The sequence below is a fragment of the Wolffia australiana genome, chromosome 7 (assembly GCF_029677425.1).
Source record: "Wolffia australiana isolate 7733 chromosome 7, ASM2967742v1".
Lineage (NCBI taxonomy): Eukaryota > Viridiplantae > Streptophyta > Magnoliopsida > Alismatales > Araceae > Wolffia > Wolffia australiana.
In genome coordinates this window covers 2,110,678-2,128,561 of record NC_135841.1, presented here as the reverse complement: position 1 = coordinate 2,128,561, position 17,884 = coordinate 2,110,678, and the positions used below count along the sequence as shown (strand labels likewise).

Below are 17,884 nucleotides of genomic sequence, written 5' to 3'. Positions count from 1 at the left end.
CTGATTGATGTTAAGTCAGAGATTAATTTTAAGTCATAGATTAAGCAGTAACTACAATATAAATAGGTAGCATCATTAGTGTTAGCTGGAAAAGGTCCCTCTCTCGTATACAGGGGTCAATAATCATCCTTCAAAACAAAATGCAGACACGATGGGTAATACCCCATTAAATAAGTATGGCCCATACAACTGAATGTTTGGACGATATTTTAACATATGTTTTTGTTAAAAGCTTAGCAAATAATCTGATTCTTGTCTAAGTTTAAAGCCGTTTAAGACAGAAATGCCAATTCTTATTTGCAATGATTTGATAATTTGAAAAGTAAGCAATTTTAAATTTCAATTGCTCTTTAAAATATTATGGGTATTTCATTTGTTTTCAAAAGGTATGACCTATTCATGCGACTTGTCTTTGTCTCAAGTTAGGTTTCTTTGAGAAGACGCAAAGAAAATTGGCACTTTATGCACAAAAAACCAAAAACCGAACTAAATAGACGTTTCTGTACATCCAAGAGGAAATAAACGAGTTTAAAGGTCGGCTTTACTCTCCCATCTTTTTTGAAAAAAAAATATTTAACTTTCAAATCTGAGAGAAATATCTTTAACTTTCTACTAGATTTTTGTTTAATTTTGGAAAAATAGTCCTTTCGAGTCTTCCGAAGGATTTTTTCTGTAATAAAATTAAACAACATTCCTATTTCCTATACACTGGATAATATGAAATAATTTCATCCTTAAAACATGTACCTCTTTCCATCAATTAATTCCAAGCTATATTGAAAGGGCTTTATAACTAACAATATGAACATCGGAATCTAAGACTATTAAAAGTTATTGTAAAATTGCAAAGGGTGATTATAATTGAGAAAATATTTGAAAAAATAGACTAATAAACCAAACGACCACGATTGATCGTGCATTGATTTATCCTACAATCTCGGGTGAGGAATTTATAGGGTTTTTTGGCTAGTAAAACTATATATAATTCATTGTAAATACTGAAAGGAAATTTCACACATGCAATCAGATAACCGCCATTAAACCATAATCACATATGTTATGGTTGATATAGTGTTAAAATGTAGTCGTCAGGCAATTGAATTTCTCTTACTATTTGAATCCAACCAAAACATAATAAAATTTTCTAACTTTAGACATTTGGCATTTATTTTGTCCCCTTTGGTGCCAAGGCAAGACTAACTATAGTTGAAACACATGGCCTTGTTAGTGTTTGCTAAAAGCACTTTAATCTCATCTTTACGAGACGCAAAATTATCCCTGGTGATATAGAAGATTGATTTCTGATACAAATGATACTCTGGAACAGTTAAAGATAATCATGTGTACAGTTAAAGATACCTCATCAAAGAAGCATGGCAGCAACCCAACTAAACATGTGAACGATTTTCTCTTCGATTATAAAAAAACAAATAAGATATGCAGTTCCATCTAGGTTTAAAACAATTATTGACGTAAAAAATGAACGATTTTAAACTAAGTGTTCTGCAAATTATGTCATTTATTTCACTTTTTTTTGTACGCGCTGTCTACGTCAAAAGGCAGGTTTCCATGAGCATACGCAAAACTTTCTTCTATTATACACAAAAATCCAATTAGGGAGCATTATATTTAATATAGTTTACACTGTTATAGAAAAGTGGAAACATAATATATTCCGAAATTACGTCCAGATGCACGCGGCGCGCCTTTTGTCAAACATACTTTAACAACCCAGCCAATAACTTTTACAATTTGTGAAAATAACCTTCCTTTTGGTTTTGTGAAGAATTTTATTATAATAATATTAAATGACAGATACCTTCACAAATATCGATCTCTTACCAAAACTAACTCGAAGAAATATGTCTTTAATCCCAAATTAACTTCAATAACAATTCTGATGGAAGTTACTTTACTAATAATGTTCTAATAAACATAGTTCCCAAATAGATTTAACATTATTAGAATATTATCAAACGAGAGATAAGTTCACAAAAATCCATCTCTTCCTCTAACGCAAACAAATTGGTCTTTATTAATCGACGCATGAACTTTCCGTCTTATACTATTAAATTAAAATAAATAGGTTTTTATTAATTTACCCGGTAAACTTTCTCAACTTGTCAAAAAACCTTCCTTTTGCTTTTTAGAAGTACATCATAATAATAATATTATAAAATAACAGATACGGTCGTTCACAAATATCGCGGTATAAAAACTAACTCTCGAAAGCTGAAGCGGGGAGCGAGCGGGAAGAAGGCAGAAATCGAGATGTCGTCGTGGAATTCCCAATCGATGGAAGTTTTGTATCAGACGCTGGGATGGATCGCCTTCTTCTCATGGTCGTTCAGTTTCTATCCTCAAGTTCTTCTCAATTACCGGCGGAAAAGGTTTGATTCTTCTTCACTGCGCTGCTAGCTCGGTCGATCGTTTTCTATTACCGTTGTAATCTGTTCGTGGGAAAATTTCTGATTTCATGCAGTGTGGTGGGGTTGAATTTCGATTTCTTGGTGCTTAACGTGACCAAGCACTCATCCTACCTCATATACAACGCGGGGCTATTTTTCAGCTCCACTATTCAGAGGCAATACCGAGAGAAGTACGGTTCTGACGAGGTCAATGACTTCTTCCGGAGCCTTTTTTTTGTTTAGATGAGCTGTTTCTTTTTTACTCCGGAAATGTTTCATGATGCTGACTTTATTTCAAGAGGTATTTTGGATAGTTGGCTTCTAAACCATGTCATTTATCCTGAAAAATTAAGAAAAAATTCTGAATCGTATTCAAAACCTTGAGGAAGGCTTTCTTTCATGATACGAGCTTAGTTTTTTATGTGCGATTTTTTTTTTGAAAATTATTTCTGTATGATTTTTTACTCATTTTGGGTGTTTCCTCTGCAATATTCTCTCGGAAAGTATATGGTAGATCCCACTTAGAATTCATACTTTCCTGAATGACTGGGATACACTTTTTTGGGGCCTGGCATTGTTATAATGCCGAGAGATGCCATAAAGGGTGGGAAACGTCTCTTGTTTCCTCGTGAATAATCCAAGCAAAACAAAGTGAGATGGCTGGGGATAGAGTTTAATAGGAAGGGACAGTTTTTTTAAAAGAAAAAGAAGATCAATCGGAATTGGTGATCAGTCTGATACTTAATATAAACATGATTTACAAGGAGGACCAAACTAGTCAACCCCCATTTATCCGACTGAACCAGCATGAAACAAGACCCTCAACTTTGTAAATGATGCCCTCCATCAAAGCTGTCCTCCCCTTGAAAATGATTTCAATATGATGCAGCCAGATGTCCCACAGTACTGTAATTTCACTATAGTACCGAGTTAATGCATTCAGTTATACACATCCCAGTGACAGAAATTCAACTTTTAAGAAAGGGAATGGGGAATCTTTGGTTGAAGTCATGAGATGAGAGTGCGCTCAAAATGGCACACCTCAAGATTCCTGCCAACCGCTTAGTTGTGTCTATCTGTTTCCGTATAATATGCTGGACTACTTATGTGATACGAGCCAAGTCAGGAAATATAAACGTAAACGTGCACGTGGGAAGGCTTGTATCAATCCTTAGTAAAATTGGGGGTGCTCGAAACATTAAATAAGAGGGAGCAACCTCAAGAATGGGAGTCTTTGGTGTGAGTCTGTTTTTGTCAGTGAAGAGTCAAGGAGGTCCTCCAAGACTGAGGGAAGAGCTGATCCGGCTATTCTCTATGTGGGTGGCCAGCTGATCCAGCAAAGACCGTTGTATATCTTCCTTCTATTATCCAACTTTTCCTCATTTTGTTCCTGTTGTTCTCCCTTCGTGGGTTGTCGAACTGGTTATTTGTTTTTGAAATGAGTGTTTATCAGTTTCTAGAGATATTCTTGCAAGTATCCTTGTTCTATTGATACAAATCTGTGGATACGGGAGGAGGGTATTGTATCATTATGCAGTTCCGTAGACCACTGACTTCAGAAGATTATCCTCCCCCTCCTTATTGGACACTGTTGAATGTCCTAGACGGTGCATAAATTCATTCTCTCGGATAAAAGTGAAGGATATCTATGGCATTGACAATTATTGTCTACTTAATCAATACCCCTCTACCATAATGGTCGTATCTACTTAATCAATACTCCGCTGCCATAATATATGCAAAACCCCTTGAGATTTGAAAGTCCTGTCTGAAATGTACGTGACGTCCTCATAAATGAGGTTGGGGATCATAAGTTATAAATGCTAAGATTTGTATTGTCGACAAATTCACAGTAATTTTCATATGTCCCTTGATGAACTTATTCATTTCCCATAAGAACTGCTAATCAAGTGTCACGTATGTTTTCATAATCCCTGTGTGGCCTCCTAACACATTGCTGTAGGATTCTAGGAGTATCTGGGAAACCGTGGTGGGTGATCTTGGGAGGATAAACTGTCCTTTACTGACTAAAAATCCACTGTGATAGTTTACGGTGGTTTTGAAGACATTTGTTTTGACGTCCTAAAGAATAATGCTGAAGTGTGGGTAGGAAGTCATATCTCATTTCTATGACTCTACATTTTCTCAGACGCATCTCTGGCAGGAAATAGGGCGTGAGAATAAAGTCTCATCTCACAGGGATGGAAATTACTAGAGTGCCTCTGCGACCTTCTTAAAGTATCCTTTTTTTGTATGTCTAAAAAGAGTCACCTGCCATCTTGGATAACCACGTGTGATATTGTCTCTGGACTCTTATTAGCCTAATATGTTCTTCAAATTATACTGGCCCCTGCAAAAGAGAAATTTCTGGAACGTCAGAGGACAATGGTTTTTGCAAGTAGCTCCTTTTTACAGTTTGAGTGCATGCATATCGTGGGTGTGGGTGGAAGAGCTTTGCTGAAGTAGACAATAATGGAAGAAATCTGGGGTCAAGTTACCCCACACCAATAGCAAAGAAATCTGAGCTTCGCCGATCCCTTGCTGAATCAGCATTACCCCACACCAATATGAGATGCATCTATCTCCATGATGAACTATTGGAAGAAATCTGGGGAAATAATGTAAAATATTTGAAAACATGGTGTTATTTAGCTGGGTGAAATGATTGTGTGGTTGATTCAACCCCATGAAGGCATCTTTCTTCAGAAGTCAAGTTAGTGGCATGCAGTTGGAGTATATTTTGCCACAAAGTGCCACAAAATGCTCAATCACAGAATGAGCATTAGCTGATGCAAATTCTTGGGCATCAGCAATGCTTGGATACCTTTTTTTTTCTTCACCATTACACTTACAGAGTCTGAGATGCTCGGCTGGGTCTATAAGAAGATCGATACTTGGAAGTGACATGCAAAGGACGGCAGCCTTCATGTTCTTGTTGGGGTATGCTCTAGTCAAAGAATGCTTACATGATTTTTTTTGGAAACAAATCATGCTCATTAACAGCTAAGATGTTTCTGTATTTTCCCTGGATGAGTATGGAACACAACTTTAGGTCCATCATCTGGATGTGTCCTTACTTGATGATATCATGTGCTCGAATCCAACTTTGAAGTGACAAGCATTTGACGCAACTCCAGAAGCTTGTTGCAGACAGGTGTCAGAGATTTTCTGCACTTGACCTTGTTCAAGAAATGAAATCGATGCTTCAATAATGGAGACCAGATATAAGGGACTACTTTATTTTGACAGGATAAGGCTTGGCTGTAGTTGGGTGTGTTCGATGGTTGAACGAATCTCTTCTCTAGATGTTCCTGATCATGTTTCTCACATATATTCCTCTGCATATGGCGGTTAAATTACGTGCTCTTTGGCTTAGTGGGGCTGCAGTGGAGAAGAAGGTGATCATGTAGTCTACTGCTAGTGCTGGGGGAAGTCCATGAAGCAAGTCAAAGTACATCGAAACATCCCATTGCATTTTCGGGATCCATGCATGGAGTGCCATACTTCCTTTACACGAGGAGTACAGTTCTCCTGTCTGTTGTTTGTGATCAGATAGTTGCTATTTTTTCCATCGAAGAGTGTGCTGGATGCCATTCATTCTAACTCAGACAGGAGAACTAATAATGCATGAGATTCTTCTGATTTTCATTCATTCTTTTTGGAAGCATAACTTTTCTTCTTCGCTCGTCGTGCGTCGCACCTTCTTCTTTCTTCTGATTAATTTCAGTTATCTTTTTTCTAATAAATAAATCAGAAACCTTCGTAACAGTTTTTCCAATGCTCCTAAAGTCGCGTGTCGCTTCGCTCCTGAAGTCGCGCCGTATTCGTAAACAAAGTAGATTCGGAATTGTCTTTCATCTTTATCAAAGAACATTTGGTTACGAAAGTCAAGAAAGCTCCCAACCCACAATCCCATGAACCTTTTATATGTTCTCGTTCCAATTCACGTCGGGACTCCCATTCTTCCTTTTCCCCTTTTTTTGGTAATGTCAAGCCCTAACCCTAATCCGGATTTAGTATAGAGAAGGGCAGAACAAAGAGAAGAAACTCACGTTACAAAAAGAGCTATAGAACTCCATACATTAGACGGCGCCCTAGGGTTTCTTTATAAGTAACCTGGGCGTTTCAGGCATCCAGGCTATCGTGGACCCGATAGCCTGGATCCGCTTCACTTATATCCGATAAGGACATAAGTATACAGAAAATATAAACAGGTACAAATACAGATACATGATAAAATCATAGGCTGCTAACACCCCCCCTCAAGCGGGTAAGTAGATGCTCCACATCCCGAGCTTGGAGAATAGCCGCTGAAAAGTCTTTCCAGATAGTCCTTGTGTAAGAATATCCGCTGCTTGATCTGCCGATGGAACATGCTTGATCTGCATAACCTTGTCATCGATTTTCTGTTGAACAAAATGTCTTCGAATACGCATGTGCTTTGTCTGATCTGGTACTACAGGATTGTGAGCCATGTCGATTGCTGATTTGCTGTCACACCAGATTGTGGTAGCTGCTTTCTGTGGAATATGAAGATCTTCCAATATGCCTTGAATCCAGATAACTTCACAAATCCCCTTAAATAGGCTCGAAACTCTGCTTCAGCACTTGAAAGACATACCTCCCTTTGTTTCTTGCTTCTCCATGTAATAAGATTTCCACCGAAATACGTACAATATCCACCAGTACATCGACTGTCTACCACGGAACCACCATAATCAGAATCAGTATAGGCTTCCAAGATTGGTTTCCCTCCACGGCGAAATAATAAGCCATGTCCAGCTGTCCCCTTCAAGTATGCCAATAGTTTATGGGCAGCTTTCAGATGAGGTTCTCGAGGACTTTGCATGAATTGGCTCAATAGATTAACATTATAAGCGATATCTGGTCGAGTGTGATTCAGATAAATTAATTTCCCAATTAGTTTTCGATATCTCAGTGGGTCAACCAGAGGTGAATCCTCACACAGTACCAACACGACATTTTGATCAATAGGAATATTTGAAGGCTTGCAGTCTTCCATTCCATCCTCGCGTAAGATATCCAAGATATATTTGCGTTGCGAAATAAAGATACCTTCAGGAGAATAAGCTACCTCAATACCCAGGAAATATCTGAGCAGTCCAAGAGATTTAATTTCAAAATGTTCACACAACCTCTGACTTAATCGTTGTATCTCAGCCTCGTCATCTCCTGTGATAATAATATCATCTACATATACTAGAAGGGCAGCAAGTTTTCCGTTAGCATTAGCTTTAACAAAGAGTGTATGATCCCCACTGCTTTGCTCATATCCCAGCTTCAACATAGTTTGGGAGAATTTTCCGAACCAAGCTCGTGGTGACTGTTTTAACCCATATAGTGTCTTCTTGAGTTTACACACCCACCCCTTTGGGGAATTAGAATAATATCCCGGAGGAATTTCCATATATATTTCTTCCTCTAGATCTCCATGTAAGAAAGTGTTTTTAACATCATACTGATGTAACTTCCAATTGTAGGTAGCTGCAGCCCCCACAAGAATATGAACAGTACTCAACTTTGCAACGGGCGCAAAGGTCTCCTCATAGTCAATCCCATACGTTTGGGTGTATCCCTTTGCCACCAAGCGAGCCTTATATCTCTCAACAGATCCATCGGCCCTGTGTTTAATGGTATATATCCATCTACATCCAATTGGTTCCTTTCCATCCGGCAGTTGCACCATCTCCCATGTCCGGTTTTTGGCCAGTGCTTCCATCTCCAAATCCGTGGCTTCTCGCCACTTTTGGTCACGTGAAGCTTCACTCCATGTCTCTGGAATGGTTTCACTATCAATTGCAGCTAAAAACACTCGATATTCAGGATGTATCTTTTCATAGGTGACGAGGTTAGAGAATATATACCGAGGATTCTGAGTACATGCTCACTGTCCTTTCTGGAGAGCTATAGGCCAGCCCAAATCTGATTCTAAATCTTCGCCAGAGATGAAAGGAGTTGTTTCCGTCGTTTCATTAGGAAGAATGGGAGTACTTGATTCCCCCCCAGGAGGATCTCCCATCCGGTCACCCACTTCCGGTAGTGCCTGAATAGGTGAGACTTCAGCTTCTGCACTCGATTGAATAGTAGAGGATGGAATTGAATAGTTCATATTTATAGCTTGACAGTCTTTATTCGCCGGCTGGTCTGTACTTTCTGTATCTACTAGCCACTCATCTAATAGAGGAGAATCACCAAAGTAGCTCTCTTGTTCTTGGAATGTAACATCAAGAGATACATACAACCGTTTTGTTGGAGGATGATAGCATCGATATCCCTTCTGTGTAGAGGAATAGCCCATGAAAGCACACTTCAAAGCTCTTGGACTTAATTTATCTACCGGATCATGAACATGGACAAATACAACACACCCAAAGACCCTTGGCTTGAGTCCAGTACGAAACGTCACATTAGGAAATGCTTGGGACATCAGATCAATTGGGCTTTTGAATTCCAGCACCTTGGATGGGAGACGATTTATGAGATGAATTGAAGTTCATAAGGCCTCACCCCAAAGATATTTGGGCACCGATTGATGAAATAGAAGAGCACGAGTTGTAGCAACAATATGACCAATCTTGCGTTCTGCAACACCATTTTGTTGAGGTGTTTTCACGCACGATGATTCATGAATTATACCACGTTCCTTGAAGAATTTTGAGAGGCTATTGTTGAAGTAATCTTTGGCATTATTGGATCGGAAGATCTTAACCTGTGTTTGATATTGAGTTTGCACTAAGATGCAGAAACTTTTGACTATATCAGTTACTTCTGATTTGTGCTTCAACAGGTATGCCCACGTGTAACGAGTACAATCATCCACAAAAACAATAAACCACCGTGCAACCTTTGGAGAGATCGTAGGACTTGGCCCCAAACATCGCTATGGATTAATCCAAAGGGTACATTTTGATGATTACTGTGGCGATTAAAAGTTGCTCGGCGATGTTTTGCATATTGACAAGCATCACAGACTATTTTAGAAAGGTCACACTTCTTCGCAAAACATGGAAAAATCTTTCCCAAAAGGTCAAAAGATGGATGTCCCAAACGGGAATGAAATAATTTAACTTGTTCCCACACTGGCAGTTCAGTGTCGTTCGACAGATGCGATTCCCGGACAGCCAATCCAGTAGGCGAGTAATCTGCCACGTGAAGCAGGCCATCTCGCTCCTCAATTGAGCCAAGCCTTCGGTTCAACTTCTTGTCCCATACAAAACAACCATCAGAACTCAGAGTTAGTATAGTTGACGTATCTTTCACATAGCGTTGAGGAGAAAAAAGTTGAGCTTGAATTTGTGGGACATGAAGAACATTATGTATCTTTCCCAACCCATGAATAGAAACAGTGCCTATCCCTGTTACGGGTAATCTGTCACCACCTGCTGTAAACACTTTAGGTAGGTTACTTCTAGGAAAATATGTCGAAAAATTTGATCGATGAGGAGTCATATGGCTGGATGCTCCAGAATCCAAAAGCCAACTCGATTTCGGAGAAATAGAGGTAGATCCGAGGAGTGCAAAGCTCTTACCAGAGCATGCCATGGATGAGCTCGGTGCATTAGAGTTCATGTTCTTCAACTTCTCGAGTTCTTCTTTGAGTTGAAGGAATTCAGACATTGACACTTCGGAGGGACTGACAGCTTCTTGACCTTTTACAGCCTTTACATCCTTGGCGACATGGGCTTGCGTGTAGTTCTTTGGTTTCCCATGGAGATCCCAGCAAGTCTCCTTTTTGTGGCCCTTCTTGTTACAATGTGAACAAATCCAAACCTCTTGTGGTTTCCCATGAAGATCCCAGCAAGTTTCTTTCTTGTGGCCCCTTTTCTTGCAATGTGAACATACAACTATCTCCCGGGGCTAATCACCCGAAGACGGAAGTGCAGACTTTCGAGGTTTGAATTTTGCTGCCATGGCAGTGCCAAGATCCTCCGATGATTCGTTGGAGTGTAGTCGACATTCCTCTTCAAGTATTTGTTGAATAGCTTGTTCCAAGGTTGGGACATGCTCACAATTCAATATTTGACTTTTGAGGTAGTCGTAATCACTTTTCAGACCACCAAGGAAACGATAAAGTCGATCTTTCTGCATATACTGCTGACAAGCACAGTTTTCCAAGGTTCCACTTCTAAAATGGTCAAGTTCTTGCCAGAAACCTTCAAGTTCAGAAACATATTGTTGGACTGTTAGATCTCCTTGTTTGACCATAGCAAGCTTGCTTGTTAAATCCTAAATACGCCACTCATTGCTTTGCTGCAGACAACTCTTATGGACGTGTCCCATATTTTTTTTGAAGAACCCAAAAGTAGATACTTGTTGAAAAATTCAGGCTTCAAGCTACTAAGGAGCCACGCACGAATAGTAGTGTCATTGGCTTTCCATTGTAAGAAATTCGCATCTGAAGAACTAGCTTCCTTGGTCAAATGATGACTCAGACCTTTTCCTTCCAATATCATCTCTACATACTTGCTCCAATGAAGTAAATTGAGGCCAGTATACTTCACTGCTTCCGAACTGATTGTATCACCAACTGGTGAGGAGATGTCTCCGAGATTTGCAAGCTCTTATCTGGAACAGATGTTGTAGCCGCCATCTGAAATACAACCCTTCTGTAGACGATGGAACTCGCAAGCCTTCACCAGAAGATTAACCCACGAGCTTCAATGTTGAGAAGCTCCCAAAAAAAAACGCCAGCTAGAAACCGACCGAGAGCAAGGTCTCCAGTGATCTCTGCTCTGATACCATGTCAAGCCCTAACCCTAATCCGGATTTAGTATAGAGAAGGGCAGAACAAAGAGAAGAAACTCACGTTACAAAAAGAGCTATAGAACTCCATACATTAGACGGCGCCCTAGGGTTTCTTTATAAGTAACCTGGGCGTTTCAGGCATCCAGGCTATCGTGGACCCGATAGCATGGATCCGCTTCACTTATATCCGATAAGGACATAAGTATACAGAAAATATAAACAAGTACAAATACAGATACATGATAAAATCATAGGCGGCTGACAGGTAAGGTTGTCCTCCCTCGATTCCTCCGAGTTCCCTGGGTCCTACAAACATAAAACAATACGCATGCTTCCAACCAGTACCCATTCTAAGCTGCTCCTACTTCATTCTAGTCCAGCCAAGTCACCCATTTGATGGCCATAATCACTTCCGGTCTAATACAATCTAAAAGAAGAAAATACTGTAGAATCTTGAGGCTTTTTACTAATTTTGTTCTGAATTTATGAGGCATCCCCCTCTGTAATGTCTGTGGATGGGTTGTTGACTGTGGAATCAGCAAACTCCGTCAAATTCAACTGCTAAATGAATTTGTATGTGGCCTATCCTAGTTGTCCATATAATCATGGGTTGTTAGGCAGCATAGACCCACAAATGTTAATCCTTTTAAGAAGTGTGGATTAAGGAGGAGAAAAGAAGAGAGAAGGATCGAAGAGAGTTGGTGGATCCTACAGAGAGGAGTGTTGACCTCTATAATGTATGTTGCATTATCATGTCCTGTTCGTGTTGTGTTCTAGTATTTTTTTATCTCTCTCTTTCTCTCTCTCTCTCTCTCTCTCTCTCTTTCTCTTCATATTTGATAGGAACCTTTGTCGTTCCTATCAGAGTAAGCATGTATGGAAGCTGCCTTGCCCCAGTGACGACGGTGAAGGGACCCATGCGAAGTCAAACCTCATTGACCAACTGACTTTAGACCCTATGTAAAGGAGGGAGGATAAGTCAAGAAGACACAAAGAGAATTCGTTAGTGCTGAAGCAGGCGGGAATGCGGGATCGCGGTCCTGATCCAGAGGAGGGGAAAGGCCGATTCGGCATCCTCTTTATTTTTGTGGTTCTTTCCCTTCACCTATCTTTCTCTGAAACCTGTAACGGGGACATTGTCTGTTTCAATTTCCAGTGACATTTACACGTTCTTCTCAAAAATTTGTTGACCGATAGATGATCGAGGTTATTTCTATTACTAGGTTCTTATACGATCTTGCTGGATCTTTTAAATATCTTTCTACATCCATCTATCTCTCTCGCCACCCACACAACTCGCTCCTTGCTGTGACAGCTCAATAGTGGATCAAATGAGTCTCTGGCTGGGGTCCTGACTTGCCTCTCTCGTGATCATTGCTGACATCCCTGTCTTTTAACCTGACCTGCTGACAAATGGTCCTTTGTGATGAAAAACAAGTGATTATGCTCAAGGTCAGCATGATCCAGAAGAGTTTATTTCTCTTTGGGTTATCTCCAGACAGTTGGTTCATCTCTTCCTCCGACAGTGACACATCTTCTGATTGGGTCCAGGATTAAAAAACTGTGAAGTTCCTTTTGGCATCTGTTAAGCAGTGCACGAGTAGCAGTGTATTTGTATTTCAAGTCCTTTTCTTCTGGTCCTTGTCTTCAGCTTTATTATGTCTTTAAACCTACTTTCCCCTATATTCGTAAACCTGTCCTTCAGAGATTTCGTTTTGTTTTTGTAGAGAAAGTCTTTTGGGCCAGGCCCGGTACTGCTATTACCTGTATTTATAAAGGTCCTTAAAAACTAGTGAATGTCCTCTTTTTTATGAAACCCTAAGAAGAGTTTGGAGTTGTTGCATCCTGGGAAGGAGAAAGAGATTGAATAATTCTGTTGGCCTGGATTGGATTGCTTGTTTCACTGTAAACATAAGCCTTGTTCCTTGTAGCCCAAAACTTCTCTTTTGTAACCATTTAAGGTGTCTGCTGTCTGTCACTCACCTTCCATTGGGTTATCTCTGTCATTGAGCTTCCCCTCAGAGGGTAGGGCAGCAGCTTTGTCTCGGTCATGGGGAATCTGTCAAGGCCCGTCTTTTCCCACAATGGACAGTCCAAAACTTTTGATCTGCCTTCAATACTAAATCCTGTATCTCTTCCGCACATGTTGGACAATATATCTTGACTTCTGTCCTTAAGTTAGGTATAAGGGTTGGAAAAAAGCATTGGCGGAGACATTATAGCGGGCATCTGCTACAAAACTGCTATGATCCTTAGAGCAGGAATAAGTAGATAAGTCAATTTGGGGTTTATCCCTTCATCTGTATGAAAAGGAAACTGATATATACTTGCATCAGGGTGAACTTTCTCCCTATACAGTGGCACGTTAGCCCACAAGGGGGATTTTGGTCTTTTTCTGTTTTAATTTGTTTGCCCCTTTCTTTTTAAAATACTCATAGCCCTCCCCATAGGACAGCACTCAAGAAGTGAAATGTTTGAGTCACTATCTCTCTTCCCGTCTTGACTGGTAGGCTATGCCCACTCTGTCCTAGTTCCCTAGTGATGTCCACTTTACCAGTATCCTTCATCTAGACTATGCCTATTCCGCCGACTCCTCTATCTCTCAACTAGAAGGCGAAGTCCACTCTGTATATAGTTCATGGCGATGTCCACTCCTCTGTCGCTCTTCTACCCTGTATTGCTATTCCTCTATTTTCAACAATATTAGGGAATGATTCCTATATTGGACTTATCTATCAAACAGCTATGGTTCATCTACAACATCCTGCATGAATCTTACTATATTAAAACTTTTTCAGGGCTGTTTATGTTCAACTGCGTATTTATTTTTGCAGATAATTCCTGTTGCTGCCAATGACGTGTGTTTCTCGGTTCATGCTGTTCTGCTAACAGTGGTTACATTATTCCAGGTTATAATCTATGAGGTAATCCACTCCACCTGCCCAGATTCCTCTTTTTCTTCAAACATATTTTTTATCTTTTTGTATCTACAGCGTGGAACCCAGAGGGTCTCAAGGATATGTATTTTTATTACTTCCTTCGTGTGGATTACTGCTGCAGTTTGCTTAATTGTTGCATGGCCAAGTGATTCATGGCTGTGGCTCGTCTCAGTTTTCAAGTTAGTGTTCTCAATGCACAGTCATTGTCATTTGGAACTGTAATCTTGAGCTACTGCCATTTAACTTTTAACCTTTTCACTGGGAATCCCTCATCACAGCACGATACAACTCATCATCACAGCTATCAAGTATACTCCACAGGTGGGGTTTGATTTTTAATCTTTTTATCAGATCGTTTGAATTTTGATTTATGTCGTTTTTCCTTATTAATTTTATATCTTCAGTCTTCAGTTCTACTTATCAAAATTAGAAGGGATTTGTTTATACAAAAAATGCATGGTTTGTTAGTTATGCTGGATCAGAACAGACCAGCAGGCAGCCTCCAGTTTTAGGGTTTCAGAAAGAAAAAGACAACCTAAATTCGTGCTCTTTAGTCTGCAGTTTAAATGCCAACGTAAACTCGGTGCGGGCCCAAGCCCTGCCCGGATTTAAGCGACAATTCATATAAATAAGTCACTTAGGCAGTGAAATGAAAAGTACAGTAAATAAGTCATCTGTCTAACATGATTATATTTTGTTAACGTGTTTTAGGATAGAAATTGACGTTCAGACAGCACGTTTTACGGAGATTGAGGATACTAACCAGTTTATCACATCGTTATTTTTTGTTAATATGTTCTTTTCTATAGTTCAGGGCTGATTTACAGCCCTGTCAATTAAGGACAGGTCTGTTTGAATCAAGGGTGTTAATTATATCTCATGATTTGAGATTTTTATTTTGCCATAATGCTCTAATGATTTGACAATGTCATCGACTGCTTAGCTTGCGTTTATATCTCCCAATATTAAAGTGTTGATCAATGATATGCTGAAATTTTTTTTCAACTTCATGCGGCTGCATTAAGTTTGGTTTCTACTGGCCAAATAGTTTCTTCACAATCAACTGATTTCATTCGGCATTGTACTTAAACATATTACGATAATTGGTTGAGAAGTCAAATTATGTCCTCTTTGTTCTGCATTGTACATAAAACATATTACGTAATCGCTATTGTTGGATTATCTTAAAACATAGTACGTCTGTCAATTTTTTTTTGTAGAGGAACAACTATGTCAAATATCTCTGTTATCAAATCTCTCAGGCAAGGTCATTAGTGTTCCCTTTTAAATAAATAAATCATGTTCTGGTGCAGGCGTTCATGAATTATCAGCGAAAGAGCACAGTTGGTTGGAGTATTGGAAATATCTTACTTGATCTGACTGGAGGTGTCCTGAATTTTGGACAGATGACTGTACAATCCGTTGACCAGGGTGAGAGAATCAAAAACTCTTTTTGTTTACAATTTTTCATTTGTAGATTCAAATAAGATGCTGATAATTCTTGGATTCTCTTTTGCCCTGGATGTAGGTTCTTATGTGAATTTTTACGGCAACATAGGCAAGACGTTGCTGTCCTTGGTATGTCAACAAACTACATTGGGTTTTTTTGTCTTTTTTTTATTCGCGATGCCGAGGGTAAAATTTCCAATTAATGGAAATTACTTTTTTCAGAATTTATTTTCATTTTATAATTTTCTTAGTTTTTTATTGTTGTTTTCATTTGGTAGGTGTATATCTGTAAATGAAACTATTGGACCAAAAAAACTATTGGAAGTTTCCACGTTTCTTCTTAAAATTCATTTCTTCTTGTTATTTCACAGGAAGTGGTATTCTTTGATCTCCTGTTCATCCTCCAGCACTACGTGCTGTATCCTGTAAAGGTCGGAGAGAAGAATCCAGTAATCCAAGAAGAAATTATTTCCCCTCTCATTAAAACTTCAGAGTCAACAAGCACGTCAGAAGTTTGACTCATCGAAATATCCTTCAACTCTCTGGCTCCCTGCCTTTGTATCACATTCCTGAAAAAAGAAAAAAGACATCAGCGAAAAAAAACTATCAGGTAAGGAGCTTGCATTATTTCCTGACATCTGTTAAATATGGATACTATTTGTGCATTTAAGTTGCAAGACATATTTTTTTAAGGAAATTTACAATGTGTTGGTGCATGTTAACCATTACTTTTGTAAGTAAGTGGTGTTTGATGCCTCAGTTTGATAAGAACCTGAAGTTCTTATTAGGGAGAAGATGGGGAGCGAGAGAAAGAGGATTCCAGAATTATTGTTGTAGAGGAATACCGGCGTGATGGACATTGCCTGGAGATGATTACAACTTTGATGGACTATGATACGATCCTGTACCCCAAAGGCTATCTTATGCATTTTAGGCTTCTAGGGGCACTTTACTCATTTCATGTTTAGGGTAGATTGCTTCATTTACTTATAAATATGTGTAGCAAGGAGGGCAGTCAAGAATTCAGGTAAGATTGGCCCCGTGGCTCACTATCTCGATTCTCCCTGTCTCGGTCCGGTCCCCTTGACCGTCCGCGATCCCCGCCCCCCGTGATCGTCTCACCGGATCTTCAGCCAGCTCGTCCCTGGTCGATCCCTACCTCCTCTGTTCGACCCCTCCTATCATTCCCATTTCGATCCTCCTACCCCGGGAACTTCTACCTTGCCTCGCCCTATATTTCCCTCCCGACACGAACCTAGATCAAGGTTCGTATCAAAGATGCTCTCTCGGGAGAAGGGATAAAACCCCAAAACATATTTGAAAATTTGCACCTTGAGGGAGAAATGACTAGTGTTCCCCTACATATGTTTTGGATCCTATCGCTGTATAGGAGCTGAAAGAAAAATATGTTTTCCAGGACTACTTTTTTGTTAATGTTAGAATCCTTAATCAATATTTTTTCATATTATTCCTTGGCCTCTATATCCATGTCCTATTGATGCAACATGTTTAATGTGTCCTAAGACTAAAGGCATAGATGGTGGATTGCAATTTACCTCTCAGATCATATCTTTCCTTTATAAAAAAATTAGGACCTATGCTTAATATGATCAGCCTTCAAAAGAATTTCAAAATTGAAATAATTTTACTAATAGATATGAACGGAGTGACGAGGACAAAAATCTGTGATACTCAAATGATATCTAACTAAAGCTTGGAAAGGGTGGTATTTATTTTAAAAATGAACATTACAATGTGAAACAATATTATCTTTCGAGACATCTTCAAATAATGGATCAATTGTGGGGAAGATGAAAATTCTATTTCCTTTCTAGTGTATTTTTTCTTACACCTGATACACTCAAGTCATTTAAAGCATGGTGCATAGATGTGTTTGATTTTTTAGTTCTACCAATTTCTGAATCTAAAAAATATTTTAGATGAAGTATAATATTTATTTTAAAATTGTTTTGAGTATAAAATCAGCTAATTTCTCCACATGTTTCTTGAGTATTTTCTCAAAAACTGCTTTTAATTCCCAATTCCACCCTACTGGGCTTGTCATCTGATTCAAATTTATTAAGTGCACACAATTCTAGAATTATTTTTTTTTCCTTTCATGAACTGTCCATCAAATTCCTCATTATTGTTCTTATTAATATTTTCATAATTGTCGGTCTTAATGATTGATCCCCATCATATTATGTTTACACCCATACATTACTTCTTTAGAAATCATCGGTATCGACATTAATAGTTGTAATAGGTTTAATTAAAATGCTAATGTTTATCTACATCAGACAATCTAATTTATAAATAACT

The 17,884-nt window shown here is 39.0% G+C and overlaps 1 protein-coding gene across 1 annotated transcript; it reads left to right on the top strand.

Annotated features, from left to right (window-relative positions):
* The first annotated feature begins 2,216 nt into the window (after positions 1-2,216).
* Positions 2,217-16,285, top strand: LOC144705845 (PQ-loop repeat family protein / transmembrane family protein). The gene is made up of 8 exons (XM_078578683.1): positions 2,217-2,390; positions 2,483-2,615; positions 14,009-14,098; positions 14,168-14,292; positions 14,392-14,434; positions 15,427-15,544; positions 15,642-15,691; positions 15,934-16,285. The coding sequence occupies exons 1-8, from the start codon at positions 2,272-2,274 to the stop codon at positions 16,078-16,080; spliced, it is 825 nt and encodes a 274-aa protein (XP_078434809.1). The 5' UTR covers positions 2,217-2,271; the 3' UTR covers positions 16,081-16,285.
* The last annotated feature ends 1,599 nt before the right edge of the window (positions 16,286-17,884 follow it).

Coding starts and splice junctions, on each gene's coding strand:
- LOC144705845 (XM_078578683.1), top strand. CDS start 2,272: ATGTCGTCGTGGAATTCCCAATCGATGGAAGTTTTGTATCAGACGCTG. Junction 2,391..2,482: donor CTCAATTACCGGCGGAAAAG/GTTTGATTCTTC, acceptor GATTTCATGCAG/TGTGGTGGGGTTGAATTTCG. Junction 14,099..14,167: donor TCCAGGTTATAATCTATGAG/GTAATCCACTCC, acceptor TTGTATCTACAG/CGTGGAACCCAGAGGGTCTC.